This window comes from Festucalex cinctus, chromosome 3, assembly GCF_051991245.1.
Source record: "Festucalex cinctus isolate MCC-2025b chromosome 3, RoL_Fcin_1.0, whole genome shotgun sequence".
NCBI classification, from domain to species: domain Eukaryota; kingdom Metazoa; phylum Chordata; class Actinopteri; order Syngnathiformes; family Syngnathidae; genus Festucalex; species Festucalex cinctus.
Genome location: NC_135413.1, coordinates 28,570,904 through 28,585,816, shown reverse-complemented (window position 1 = coordinate 28,585,816; position 14,913 = coordinate 28,570,904). Strand labels below are relative to the sequence as shown.

At 38.1% G+C, this 14,913-nt stretch overlaps 1 protein-coding gene across 1 annotated transcript; it reads left to right on the top strand.

Annotated features, from left to right (window-relative positions):
- The first annotated feature begins 1,714 nt into the window (after positions 1-1,714).
- On the top strand, positions 1,715-12,231 carry c25h12orf75 (chromosome 25 C12orf75 homolog). The gene is made up of 6 exons (XM_077517372.1): positions 1,715-1,939; positions 8,354-8,378; positions 9,168-9,203; positions 9,732-9,811; positions 10,171-10,200; positions 11,282-12,231. Exons 1-5 carry the CDS (start codon positions 1,897-1,899, stop codon positions 10,173-10,175), a joined length of 189 nt encoding a protein of 62 aa, XP_077373498.1. The 5' UTR covers positions 1,715-1,896; the 3' UTR covers positions 10,176-10,200; positions 11,282-12,231.
- Positions 12,232-14,913: the final 2,682 nt, after the last annotated feature.

Here is a 14,913-nt window from a genome sequence, read left to right as displayed (position 1 = left end):
TCAAGGCGGCCATAAAAATATTTGCTTACCGCTTGGTTAAAGAATCTAATTTCAAACAAAGCAGTGATTCATCCAGGCACAGGACGCCAACTGTATGTAATACGAAGAACCTGACTTCTAGTTTTCGCTACATATTGAAAACAATTTTGGATGGTATCTGAGGCAAGAAGTTAAATCAGGCCAGTCTTCTGAGGTCTAGTTCTCCACAAATCGTCGTGCGTCTGTGCCATTAGCACAGCAACATAAAAATCACATACTGAGCCAGTCAAACGGTGATCATGCTAACCAGGGGTGGACTGGCCATTGGGAATATCTTCCCTGGCGGTGAACGACAAATACTAATTACCTCCACAATTCGTGTCACGAAAAGTGTGGAATTTATATGCCAAATTGAGAAAAGACATAGGAGTTGGGAGAAAGAGTTTTTATATACAAAATACAAAGTAACAACCGACCTATAGGATAAAATAAGAGTGACTGGCACTAGACAAACTAAGATATGCAGCTTCTATGTGCCTATGAGCTACTGATTACATTAACGTTATCATCATAATAACTGCATAAAACTTGGTAAATATGGCTAACGCAGCTAAATCATCATCAGCATCACATTATCAGCTTAAGGGACCAGGTAACTGCATAAACACACAATGCATCCATAACAGAATGATCCCCTGACCTGCGTAAGCATAGTAGCTCATCATAAGGGACATAATAACTGCATAAAACACGGCAAACGTGACTAATACGGCTAAATCATCATTGGCATCACATTGTCACCTTAAGGGACATAATAATTGTATAAAACTCGGTAAACGTGGCTAATACAGCTAAATCATCATCAGCATCACATTATCAGCTTAAGGGACATAGTAACTGCATAAGCATCCATAACAGAATGACACACTTGCATAATAACTCATCATAATAGTAACTACTAACTGCACAAGCGTAACACATCCATAGCACAATGAAACTTTGATCTAACCCAAAACACAATCATAACAATTAGTGGTATGTGTCCAACACTTTGACAATCATTGTTGTAGATTTTTACTGCTAGAAACTTGAGGTAAGTCCGGTGAAAGAACCCACTTTTTTTTTTTCTTAAATTACAGGTCAACACTCGGCCTTGACGTGTCATCAGTGCAGGGCTGGACTGGCCATCTGGCATACAGGGCAGATGCCCGGTGGGCCGGTGTCTTTTGAGGCCGATGCAGTGCTTTTTAATGATTATTTTCCTCCATTTTACCCCGAGAGACTGGCCCACAATTTAGAGGGACTAGTCCATTAATCCATTTGCAATACAGACAGCAAACTGAACCAACATAAGTCAACGTCAGTGGCAGAACTATATGTTAGGTGAGGTGATCGGGAATCGTGCTTTAAGTCAAAATGCCAGGGTCGTATTTTTTTTTTATTTTTTTGTGCCAGTCGAGCCCTGCATCAGTGGTTATGCGTACACATGTCCAAGTCATCTTTAAGTACAAAAATAAATGTATGATAGCGTGAAGTTTTAACATAAAATGCAGGCTCTCCATTGGTTACTTCTAGACACACTCCCTCCTCTCCTGGTTTCCAGGGCAACCGTGTCAGGGTGTAACAGACGAGCAAATCACATTAAGGCAAAGCATCTTTCTCTCTTTTCCCTCTCACCCACTGTAACCCCCCACTACCACCACACACACACTCCCCACCCCAGCATGTGTATAAAAGCCCCTCGCTCTGTGCTTCCCTGGCGTACTCGCAGCGTAACCGTGGGAGACGCTTCCTTGACCTTCCCTCTCCTCCTCTCCTGATGTGTCGCTCATTCTTCACCTCCTCCTCCTCCTCCTCCTCGTCGTCGCCGGGCGTCTGACGCTCACGTTTGGACGACGGCGGCGTTCATGAGGAAAAATGGGTTGTGGCAATTCGTCGGCCGCCAGCACCTCGGGAGGGGGTGAGTGTTTTGTTTTTTTGCTTATTTTATATAGGAATGCGAGACCCAAACATGAGGGGAGAGTTTATCTGTTGTGTGCACCAAAGCTGGAAGGTGATTAGAATGTAAATGAAACGCGTCGGGCTCGGAGTCACTGATGAATGAACAGCATTTGCATGGGGGAAATGTGCCGACTTTGACTTGTCGTGATTCCAATTCTGTGATTAAATTGCACATTGATTGCTTCTGCCTGTGCGGCTTGAAGAATATCTGATTCAACACCATGCAGCTTTCATTCATAAAAATACTCGACAGGTTTTTTTTTTTTTTTTTACACGCATTCATTCACCCAAACATCCAGTTTGTATTTATTTGATTCAGCCTGTTAATCCATACATCAATCCTCTAGCAGCTGGGTCTTGAATCTCAAGAGACATTTTGGATCATTGTATCCTGTATATTCAACTTTGTGAGACCAGTTTAGGGAAGAATGGTGTGGAAGAATGTCAATCAAACACCTTTGGGATGAGCTAGAACAGAGAATGGACCAAGTTGTTGGTTCCCTCCCCCTCCTGTCAGTGGAATAACAGGGTGTCCCAATACTTTTGTACATACTTCCACAAGTGTTTTGTGTAAGTGCGTATTTACTAGGATAAACAATGATGTTTGAGGCAGGTATCCACCAACTACTGACTTTTCAGCATGAGCGTGTTACACACTCTTAAGAATGCTAGTTAAAAAAAAACCTCAATTTTGGTCAAAAGTTGTTCCGGTGTCGGTACTAGATGTGATCGGGCTGCCAAATCGTATCAGGGCCGCCTAACCGAACGAACACATCCCCGCTACAGGATTGATTGGCTGGGAATTATCCAGTTGATGTCAAACAAATAAATAAATAATAAATAAATCTGAGAATATAAACGCAAAATATATTGAATAAATGATACAATAAGATTGACTAAATGATAAATACACAAAATGATTGTCTCAGATGTGACAAATATCGTCAGTTTACATTGTTAATGTGTTCCTATTATCATTAAGACTGTTTTTTGTCATTGTGGTTGATTTGTGACCAGCTAAAAAATAAATCAAACTGAAGCTAACTTCGCTAGCGCTGCTGTACTGACGTCACCGGCAAGCTCCAAGGCGCTTCAATCTATTTTTTATTTATTTATTTATTTTTTACTCTTAAAGTATCATGCTTTTATATTTTTGGGTTTATTTACGTTTTTAGAATTTTAGTCTATAAATTTTGTTATTTTGAACAATTGTAAACGGACAATTTCCGGACAATCCTGCAGCGTGATGTCATCTGCAGGCGACCCGATACAATCTGGCAGCCCAATCACATCTGGTACCGACACTGTCACAGTTTCCTCTTGGGGTTGTGCAAACAAACTTTTTTTGTTCTATAAAATTTAAAAACTTTAGTTGTTTTGAAACAAAACAACCTAGAGTTGACACAAGTAGCGGATCATTTTTTAACCAAAATTGGGTCATTTATTTATTTATTTTTTACCCAAAAGGCACGTTTGCCACATTTTTACTGTCCTCTGACATCATAGCATTGAACAGAGTGTAAGAATATAACAACAAATAGAGTTAGCCACAAAAAAACGTAATTTACATGTCAAATTCAAATGACCCACAACTGACAAGTCACAATTTTGAGGACTTTCCTGTACTTAAACTCTCACTATATCTTGTACATCCCTGATCCTGAGAAAATATAGCGCCCAAAAGCTAGTTTCACTTTACATGGAATTTAGTAGGCACATCCATCACGAGTAGACCCACAAAATAAAAACATCAACATTCCGTAGCAGAAAAACAACACAGGAAGTCTGCCATTTTGGTTCGAAACACGCATTTTAGGTCATCCACGTACGGTCACGGCTAACTATGAAGTGTCACAAGATGGAGCCAAAGTCCTGCCTGATGGGAAACTAGTACAGTTGTGCCAAGGACGCACGCACGTCCAGTGTGATTTTTGGAAAACGATCTTCTAATAATAAAGGTATTGTAGGATAGCTTGTGGTATATGTTTGGATTAAAATGATATAGACAATTATATAATTTTTTTTTAACAGGGATCGTTATTGCCTGCATTTTTTCATACTCATCTCTATTACTGTACGTTTGGCCATTTCCAAGGGTACTTTATAAACAAACTTGTTTTTTTTTTCTTTTTTTCTTTTTTTTTGCTTCCAAATTTGAAGTACAGAATTTGCAGAAAACTTTGACTTATCATCATAACGTGTGCACGAAGCCTGGCAGCCAAGTTTTATGACTAGCCACAAAACATGGAAATGCTATAAACTCAGCTTCACAAGGTCAGTCAGACCAAACCTTGTATGGAGGACCAAAACTACCCAAATTCAAAATAAATAAATAAATAAATAAATAAAGGACTAAATAAATAAATAAATACAAGTGAAAATAAACATGGCTATAAAAATACAATTCCAAAATTATATTTAAAAAAATAAATATAAATGGGAATAAAAAGAGCAAAAAAATATTTATATATATATATATATATATATATATATATATATATATATATATATATATATATATATATCCAGGCTCCGGCCTTCCGGGGTGGAGTTTGCATGTTCTCCCCGTGCACGCGTGGGTCTTCTCCGGGTACTCCGGTCTCCTCCCACATTCCAAAGACATGCATGGCAGGTTAATTGGGCGCTCCGAATTGTCCCTAGGTGTGCTTGTGAGTGTGGATGGTTGTTCGTCTCTGTGTGCCCTGCGATTGGCTGGCAATCAGTCCCGGGTGTACCCTGCCCAAAGCCAGCTGAGATAGGCGCCAGCACCCCCCTGTGACCCTTGTGAGGAATAAGCGGTCAAGAAAATGGACGGATGGATGGATATATCCATCCATTTTCTTGACCGCTTATTCCTCACAAAAAGTAGAAGTGCCAAAAAGTAGAAGCCTCTTGACCTACTCTATGGGAACAGTCAAAATGCGGCCATTTCTTTGTCATTGCAGCAACATGCGCCACTACTCGATCACGACACACGTTTGTGCTTTTCAGCCTAACTAATCAGATCATGCATCATTCAGGAAGCGCAGCGGCTGAGTCACGCACGTCAATTTTTCAATTTCAAGCTTCAGTCTTGGCGGACTCAAGTGACCGCCCAGGCACACACTGTACTGCTCATCCTTGCCCTTATTTACACAGATGCAATTCCTGAGATATGAATGAGCTTTTGTTTGGCCTCTGAATGGGCCCCTGTGTCATGTCAGCAGACTTTTTTTTTTTTTTTTTTGACAGCTCTAAGGGAAATTCACTCTTTTCCCACTCATGCAAATGCTTCGGTTTTCTAACAAGATACATTTCGTGTGTTTTTTTCCCCCTTTTATGGATTGTGTATGTTGTGTAGTTCAAATTACACACTAAGAATGTCTGTCGAATGATATATTGAACTCAAGTGGGTGGTTCAACAAAGACTGAGCTGCGAAATATCACTCGTATAACCTGGGGCGTTGCTTGAATGTGAAGGTCTGAAACAAGTAAATATATTGATAAGAAAAAGTAACTTTGGTTATCGTACTTTGAAGATTTTTAATTATATTATCCAACAGAAGAATTGTCAGTAGTCATCAGTATTTGCGCTATATGCAGTAGGCAAATTTATATATATATATATATATATATATATATATATATATATATATATATATATATATATATATATATATATATTTTTTTTTAGTAAACAACATCTTGAACAGCTACGTCAAGATTTACAGAAACAAAAACAAAACAAAAAAAAGTGGATGAAGGATGTAGTTTTACCAGCTGCTTGGAGTTGGAAAGTGTTCTCTGCGATATTTGATATTAATCCAAACATACCACTTTTATCTGTATGCACTTTCATTTTTGCAAGAGCCAAAAATTTCTTGATGACATTTACGCAACTTCATAGGACATGATTGTATTTTTTTTTTAATGCTGGAGATAAGTATCAACATATGAAAGTGCTTCACTGTTTTTTGCAATTTGTTTGCAGCTGTTTTCAGGTGTTAGCCTGTTTTAAAGCAAAAGGACTGAATTTCAATAAACAACACCCAAATAAGAAAATATTTTTTACTTACTACTGCTACTATTACTAATAGCTCAGTAGCTATGGAAGTTAGCTAAAATGGCTAATGTTACCTTAGCATATGTTTACTTAATACTGCTACTATTACTAATAGCTCAGTAACTATAAAAGTTAGCTAACGTGGCTAATTTTACCTTAGCATGCTAGCTTAGCAGCTGCTAGCGATAGATATGGACAAATTTGTTGTTATGGCAGCAAACTTGATTTTGTACCATATACATTCTTCTCATTGTACATACTGCAATTCAACATCAATTCATAATTATTTGGATAAGTTCAGACTTAATTTCAATTAGCATACGGAGGAAAAGTGCAAGCGTGGTTGAACTTATGTATCACAATATTTACATAATATAACATAATATATTAGATAATATTTACTCTAAACATCATTTAAAACGGCAAATTTTTAAAATGACAGCTAAGAAGTTAAAATGAACTCCCACAAACTTAACACTGAAATTTTAACACATACTTGCTCACTGCTCATTGTGACGTACTCAAGATGTCCAAGACATCACACCACTCACAAATTGGTTATCGATTGTTTCAAGCCACAATCACGGGGTCTGTGGCTCAGCCCAACTCATTGTCGACCTCAAGGATTTGCGGTCGTAAACGTTGATCAAGTTGAATATTTATGATCTTCAGTCCACTTTCCGAGCAGATTGTGGACGAAATAAACACCTCGCCATCAAATAATCGGTCAGTATAATCGCTTAGAGAAATCTGAAAATCGGTATACTTGTACACCGCTCGAGACACCTCAAACTGTTTGAAATAGTGGAAAAAATATGACTTCAAAAGGGCCCCGACCATGTAGGCTACACAACACAGTGCCACAATTGTAGCCTTTGTGCTACAAAACGAGTATAATGTGTAACTGTGGTGAAACCAATCAGATTTACTCCAAAGTCAACAAGTCCCTGGGGGTGGTTCTGCCTCCTCTAAATATTTCAAATCGAGGCTTCTTGTGACATTTAAGTGCTTTTCCATCGTTTTGTATTAGCTAACATCATCGTCGACCCCGCGAGGTTTCGCAAACATTTTCACCGCTCGCCTCTCACCTCATTCCTTTTTTTGGCTAGTGTAGCTTTGAACTTTTTTTTCTCATACAGTACTCAAGTACCCCCAGGTTAATATAATTAATGAAAACTAACAAAATAATTTACTACTACTAAGTTACTAAGTTACTACTACTAGTTAAAACTAAAATGACAATGGTATTTAAAAAAAATGAACTGAAACCACATTTTACATTTATAAAACAAACTAAAAGTAACTCTAATTATAGCAAGAATGTCCTTCATTTTAGTTGTATGCATAGCTACGCCTAGTTGGGAAACTTGCAAACAAAAATTTGAGATACGAGCATACAACGTACAATGGTGGCAGCAATTTGGCAAATACAGAAGAGGCTTCAAGCTAGTTATTATGAACTTAACGAATGAATTGTGAATTTAAAACTACCACATAATTTCGATTGAAAGTATGCTAGCTTGATGCTAACGCATAATGGAGAAATGCCTTAACTCATTTGCTCCCAAAAACGTATAAATATGTTCTATTTGAAAAATTACCATGGGCCCAAAGACGTATTTACATGTTGTTGTTGTTGTTGTTTGTTTGTTTTATGCTAGAATATACAGAAGGCTTTGATGCAGCCTCTGAACTGAAGAGAATGGTTGAAGTAATGGTAGTCATTACAAAAACGGCCAGCAGTTGGCAGCAGAGTATAAGAGATCAACCGGGGCCATGTTGCAACAAGCTCTTTTTGCCAATGTTTTCACCAGGAATGTGAACATGAGTGAAACTTAGCTATATTCTAATGCTAATTGCTGCAAAACGGAAACAGATTTTTTTCCTGATGAAAGAAGAGTCTCTAATCTTTTTTGTGGTAAGTTCCATGTTTTTATAGCAATAGAACACAATATTCTGTGGGCCTTGCGAAATCAGTCAAAATCCAGTAAAACAGTCGTGAGCGAAGGGGGTTGCTTCAATCAAAATGGCTGGGAGTGAATGAGTTAATGTTTGTGTTCAATTATCTGTTACTTAAAGGATTATGACAATGCGACTATCGATGCTATTTGTTAGCCTTTCTATGGTGTTTTGCATTGTGTTAAGCATTAAGCTAGCAGAAGCCAAAGTGGCTGCATGCTGCTTTTAAAACCGCAGTTTCTCTCAGCGCACTATTAAATAACTTACTGGCTCCTTAAGTAAACAATGCGAGAGGAATTGTTTGCGAGGAGGCCTTCAATACTTTTGGATGAACAAAGATTAAGTGTCTCTCTTCTTCTCTTTCACTTTCAGGGCCATCTGAAGCCGCCAGGGAAGTGTGAGTACATCGATCATCACGACTTTCTCATTGGCGCGGCGCACTGGAAAATAATAATACGATTTGTCGCATAACCAACTTTCATCGCCGTCACTTGAGATCACTTTAACGCCAGGGAAAGTGTCTGGCCTGACCCGTAAATGCATTTGCTAATCGTTTACAGTCACATGCTGGCTTAATAAAAAGCGCCCAAATGACCAATGAAATACAATTAAGGATATGTGAGCATGAAAGCAGATTCTTTCGCCTGTCTTTTTGCTTTTAATAGGAAGCGTTTATCAAAGCCTGGGGAGGGGCTTCGCGCTTCCTGGAATCACTTTGTGTGTGCGTGCGTGTCTATTTGTTTGTATATATGTGTGTGTGTGTTTCTCGATAAACATCAGAACAGCACAGGGCTCCTGAGAGCTGACAGCAGCATGTTTGGACCGCACTGCACAGCAAAAATATCACCAAACACACACACACACGTGCATGCACACTATATGAAACATAAGATTAAAGACATCCCTACTGTGAATTATGTGACGTTATTACTCGGCAGGAAAAGTGACAACAGGCAGGGGCCCGTCCAAGGTTTTTTCAGCCCCCAAGAGACAAAAAAAAAAAAGGAGCCGATTATGAATAAGTAAATAAAGCCATAAATAAGACAGCCGCAATCATAACAGGCCGCTTAATCCGATCATCAAGCCTATTTTGTTGCTAACGCTGGCGTAAATCTCACAAGTGCACACGTGCGAGGGGGGTGGGGGGGCTTTGAGTTGACTGACATGCACATCTTCTCTCAATCAGGACAGAAGATCCCTTGGCAGACGATGAGAAAAGAAGGTACTTTTGAATTTGATCGTAATTAAACATGGACTCGTCTCCAATCACAGCTCAGCTTGTGAATGTCACATGACCAAACCTAGAAAACAGGTAACCAATCACAGCTCAGCTTGTGAATGTCACATGACCAAACGTAGAAAACAGGTGAGCTGTGATTGGTTACCTGAGCCCTTGTGATGTCATTTTCAGTCGACAGCAAGTTGCAAAATGTAATTTTAAAGGTATTAATTGTATGTGAAAAATAATGAAAGCGTCAAGTTAATTATAGACAAAATATTAACTTTTTATTGCTATAATGGGTAAAGTATCTCTTTAAATGTATACAATAAAATTTTATTTAATTTTAATATAATTATATATCATTATTTATGATCAAATCAATTCACCAATTATTAATGAGATAAATGAATAAAACAAAAACACGTTCGTTTTAATTTGACTGGATAACATGTTACACTAATGCAACATGGTGCCTTGCTCATGTAAATACTGTACAGTGACGACAACACTCATCTGCTGCCCACCCAGGAACTATGGCGGCGTGTACGTGGGTCTCCCGGCAGACTTGACCACGGTGGCTGCAAGTCAGTCCAAGTCGAGCCGAAAAGGTACAACGCCCCTCTCGCGTAAAAACAAAACAAAACACTCTCACACAGTACAAATGAGGACAAGCAACCAATGACTGAACGTCTGTTAGTGTGCCAATCCAAGAGGCCTGCAGCATCTTAACATTGTCTTGACAATCATGTGGTGTGTTTTTTATGACTGAAATCACAACGTCAATCTGCTTTAGTTCTAAAGTGTGCCAACACTAATTTTTGGTGGCCAGTACAATTAAAAACATCATCTACTGATTTGTTTTTGTGTCCCGCGGCTCAGCACCAACAATGACCTCGTTTTTTGTTTTTTTGTTTTTTATAGAGTGAACAAAATGTGCCATTATGACTGATTATCTGTCTTCTTTCAGACTAGCAGCCAGTGAAGAGGATCTCGCAAGGTACATACATATTCAATCAAGTCAAAATTACTCCAAAAGTTCTTGTAAGAGCATTGTGACAAAAAAAAAATAAAATAATAAGTCTTACCACAACTTGTATTGCTCGTCCTGACAGGCACCTTGCATATTGATTGATTGATTGATTTGATTGATTTTGATTTTATTGAACATACAGCATAAACACACAAACAGAGAGACAGCAGAAAAGAAAATTCTAACACAAAAGAAACATAAAATCAGTCAATAACAATCTGCATGTTCAAAAGGGAGTAGGAAGAAGTTGAAAACTTATCTAGTCCTACCCCTTATTCATTATATCTTTTAACTTATTTCATTTATAATACAATAGGTTATATTTCAATAAAAGAAAATATATGATCCTGCTCATATAGCGTATATACATAAAATTAATGGAAATAAATGATAATAATACATCCACATACTCACATATACAATTTTCATTACACTCATTCTGGTACATTGGAAATTAAAAATGCATTACTACAATTATACTAGCTTATGTCAGACTTAAATAATGCTCTTGAACTTTTCTTTTAAACATTTTTTTAAACTCAGCAAGTGACTTGCATCTTTTCAGCTCATTACCAAAATTATTTAAATTTACACCTCTTACAGGAACACACCTTAGCTTAATATTTGTTCTCGTTTTAGGTTTTTTATAGACACTTGTACCCCTTATCTCATAGGGACTGTGTCTAATTTCAAATAGCTTCTGAATACTGTGGCAGAGTAGATTATTATATAATTCGTACATTATTTGTGCTATTTTAAACTCAACCAAGTCATAAAATTTCATTATATTTAGTTTAATAAATAGTGAATGTGTTGGTTCTCTAAATTTTGATCGATTAATAATTCTTATGGCACGCTTTTGCAATTTAAAGACAAGGTCGGTATTTGTTTTATATGCGTTTCCCCAGATTTCCACACAATAGGTCAAATATGGTAATAATAATGAACAATATAATGTATATAATGATTTTTTTATTCAAGACATCCTTTGTTTTAGAAAGTATCCCTATGATTTTTGACATTTTCCTTTTGACATATTCACCTTGAGGCGCCCCCTATGGACTCCACCTTTAAGGCGTCACTTGAGTCAAGATGCGGACATTTGGTTGGCTCTTCGAAGACGACTCTGCCTGCTGGACTCGTCACGGGAGGTGCAGCCACACCAATTATCATCCTTGGAAAATAAAGAGATGGGCACGGAAGTGGACAAGCGCCCTCTAGGGGGACTACAAGGAGCAGCGGGCACGGAGCATCGTGACGGCCATCTTGGTGTGTCAGTCACAGTGATGAAATGTCGCTGTACAATTAATTATTGTTTTTTTTTTTTCTTCTCATTAGCACGCCACAAATAGCAATCGCCACATTAGTGACTCACTGCGCGCCTTGGACAGAACGAGAATGTCAGAGAAGCGTCGGGAGGTCCTTCAAAGCTACGCTCACTGCCCACAATATTAGGTACACCTACACAGATCTCATCATCACCCTGATAAACGTATTAATCAAAGTAATACTTAATCAAACCTTAGCAAGATCTCATGAGATTGTGCAGATGTACCTAATGTTGTGGCCACTAAAGAGCTCAATTGAAGATGTTGTACGTGACATTTCTGAATGTCCCTGTGATGTTTCACTCTACCTCTTATTATCTTGGTGAAAATTGTCCCATAAAAAAAAAATGCACTGACCTTGTAATATGTTCCCTGAACGCCACATGGACGTGACAAAACTCTAATTTGCAAGAAACACCATTTGCAACACTTTGTCATCTCCACTTAATAATAGCTGTCATGCCCACAGGATCAAGATTTTTCGTATCATTAACAATGAACACAATAACCGCCTTCTGTCGTTTTAGTTGTCTCTACAACATGATACATTTAGCAAACTATTTCTACTGTTTGGGGTAATGGTTCAAGCCCATTTTGTAATTGTTTTTATCTGTACAATAATATAAATATTGTATTGAGATGTACAGTGTAATATATACCCAAAAATCAACGTTTTATATTGCTTGTCCTCATTGGGTTCATGGGTGAGCTGGAGCCGATCCCAATGGAACAGAACAGCCGAGACTGGTTGCCAGCCAATTGCAGGTCACAAGGACGAACAACCATTCAAACTAGGCCTGCAACGATATATCGTTTCAACATCGCAATCGCGATGTGCGCATGCGCGATAGCCACATCGCAAGATGTGCAATGTTTTTATTTTTTATTTTTTGGTGCATGTAAATGTTTGTTTTGCTTCATAAAGGTAGCAAGCTATCTCTCGCGCTCCCCCCTCACCCTTCTGCTAATCAGTCCCCCCCAATTCATTCATGGTTCAAACAACTCTCATTACATTTAAGATCAGACTTATCACCTAAAAAGTGACTTATTTTTTTACACAATTTTCATCTATTATAATGCTTATGGCAATAATTTAATTAGAAGTAAGACCAGGGGTGGGCAAGGAGGGCCGGAGTCCTGCAGGTTTTGGATGTTTCCCTTCTCCAACACAGCTGATATATGATCAGCTTGTCCGCAAGCTCTGGATAAGCCTGATAACGATCCTGTTGATTGGAATCAGCTCATGTTGAAATAGGGGAAACCGCCAAAACCTGCAGGACTCTGGCCCTAGAGGACTGAGATTGCCCACCCCTGAGTAAGAAAAATATTTGTGGTAAGATCATATGTAGTTTTTGCATTGAAATAAAACATTAAAGGAGTAGTTCACCCCCAAAATAACTTTTTTTTTCTATTGATTACTCGTGTCATGGAGACTTGAGTATAGTACAATATTTTTTTTTGTTTTGTATTTGCCACATTCCTCAGACCAAAATTTGATTTGAAAATATTACCCCCATTCATTACAACGGAGACCACATGCAATGCGCGTTTAACATTGTAAAAAAAATAAAAAATAAAAAGCAGTCCATTTATATGAATGCAATAGTGTCATGGTGAGTTCAACAAATTCTTCCCTAACCGCTATTCAAGTTATCTGGTGAAAATTCTTCCATTGTTTATATATATATATATATATATATATATATATATATATATATATATATATATATATATATATATATATATATATATATATATATATATATATATATATATATATATATATATATATATATATATATATATCGCATATATCGATAATTTCCCGTGACCTCACAGCACAGGAATCACTTTCGACTGTTAAATTCATCTAATTTCAAGGAATAAGTACGAGAATTTAGGTTGTAAATGTAGGTCAGTGCTTCTGATGGTGTCTAGGCCAGCAGACAAGGACCCTGAATGCCCACAATTGCAGTAAAAAATTATGAATAGTATATTTTTTTAAATTATATACATGCAATTAATTATATAAGGTGTAAAGTCACCTTCTTTCATTCCCCAAAATAGGCTCAAAAAGATTCTAAAGTGTGCAAGGTCAAAATGATTCGCCAGCCAGACTCTTGACAGCTCACCTCTAATTGAATGTGCCGTGGAGCTCTCAGCAGGTGGACGACGGCGGAATTAGGCCAACTTTAAACACTGGAGACTCAAGTGATTCTCTTTTTTTCCCCCTGCACGCTACACAAAGCTCAACCAATCGGCGGGAAAAATCAACCGCTGGCCATGCAGCCTTTGTCCTCTTTGTCATCAGTTGTGATTGACGGTGTAACGTAAGCAATCACGGGGCTCACAATTGTTGTGGCAAACGTTGATGCAGGAAAGTAGAACGCAGTGTAGACCTGAAATAATTTGTTGCACCGTTTTCTTGCTGATTCATCATAGCAGGAAAATTCAAACGACCCGATTTTCTTCACTTTGATTTAAAAAAAAATGTCCTTTTAGTTGGACTGGCAGACCCTCACCTCACCCGAAATACAAATGGTAGAGTCCAGTGCGTGTTATATCCTAACGTCATTCTTTATGAAAAAATAAAGACGTTACTGTCTTTTCGTGACTCACGATCAGAATGGAAAGGTACTGTCTCGCCATCTTTCGTCACCACCAAAAAGCAGACTGCTAACAGACAGGTAGACAACAAAACACAAATTTGGCCCTCTACGCTTTCTTTTCCTTTCACCCTGTGACCACTTCAACCTTGGCGGACTGCGCTCGACTGAGCGCCATTCTAGTTTGTTACCTGCATTTGGCTGCTGTCTCTCCCGGTTCTGTCAACCACATGGCTTTGCCCTTTCAAGTTGGCCCCTGCTGTCTATGATGAATGTCACCGCCATTGGCCTGCACACAATATGGGTACGACTCGAGTCACAGTCTGGTTTTTTTCAGAGGTTTTATCTGTCCTGGTGTTTAGCATTATGACTAATTTACATTGTGCAACAGCCTTCGAACATTGTTTTTGTATCACATTATTTGAATTTTTTTAACTCATCAATTTGTGTGGTCTTGTGTAACAGACTGTTCTCACAAGAGAAATGAGTTGGATTTTGTAATAATGATTACAGATGCAAATGAGAACAGACTGACTGACTTTTTTTTTAATAGAATATTTAAAAGAAGGGAAAAAACCCCCGTTTTTTTCCAGACAGGATTGAACACAACACTTATTAAGCATAAAGATCCACCCATATTTTTTTTTAACATCTTATGGGGGATGCCATTTTGGCATTATACCGCCCTCTGCTGTTGACTGAAAATAACAACAGAGTGCCTAAGGGCTCGTCACATGACCAAACTC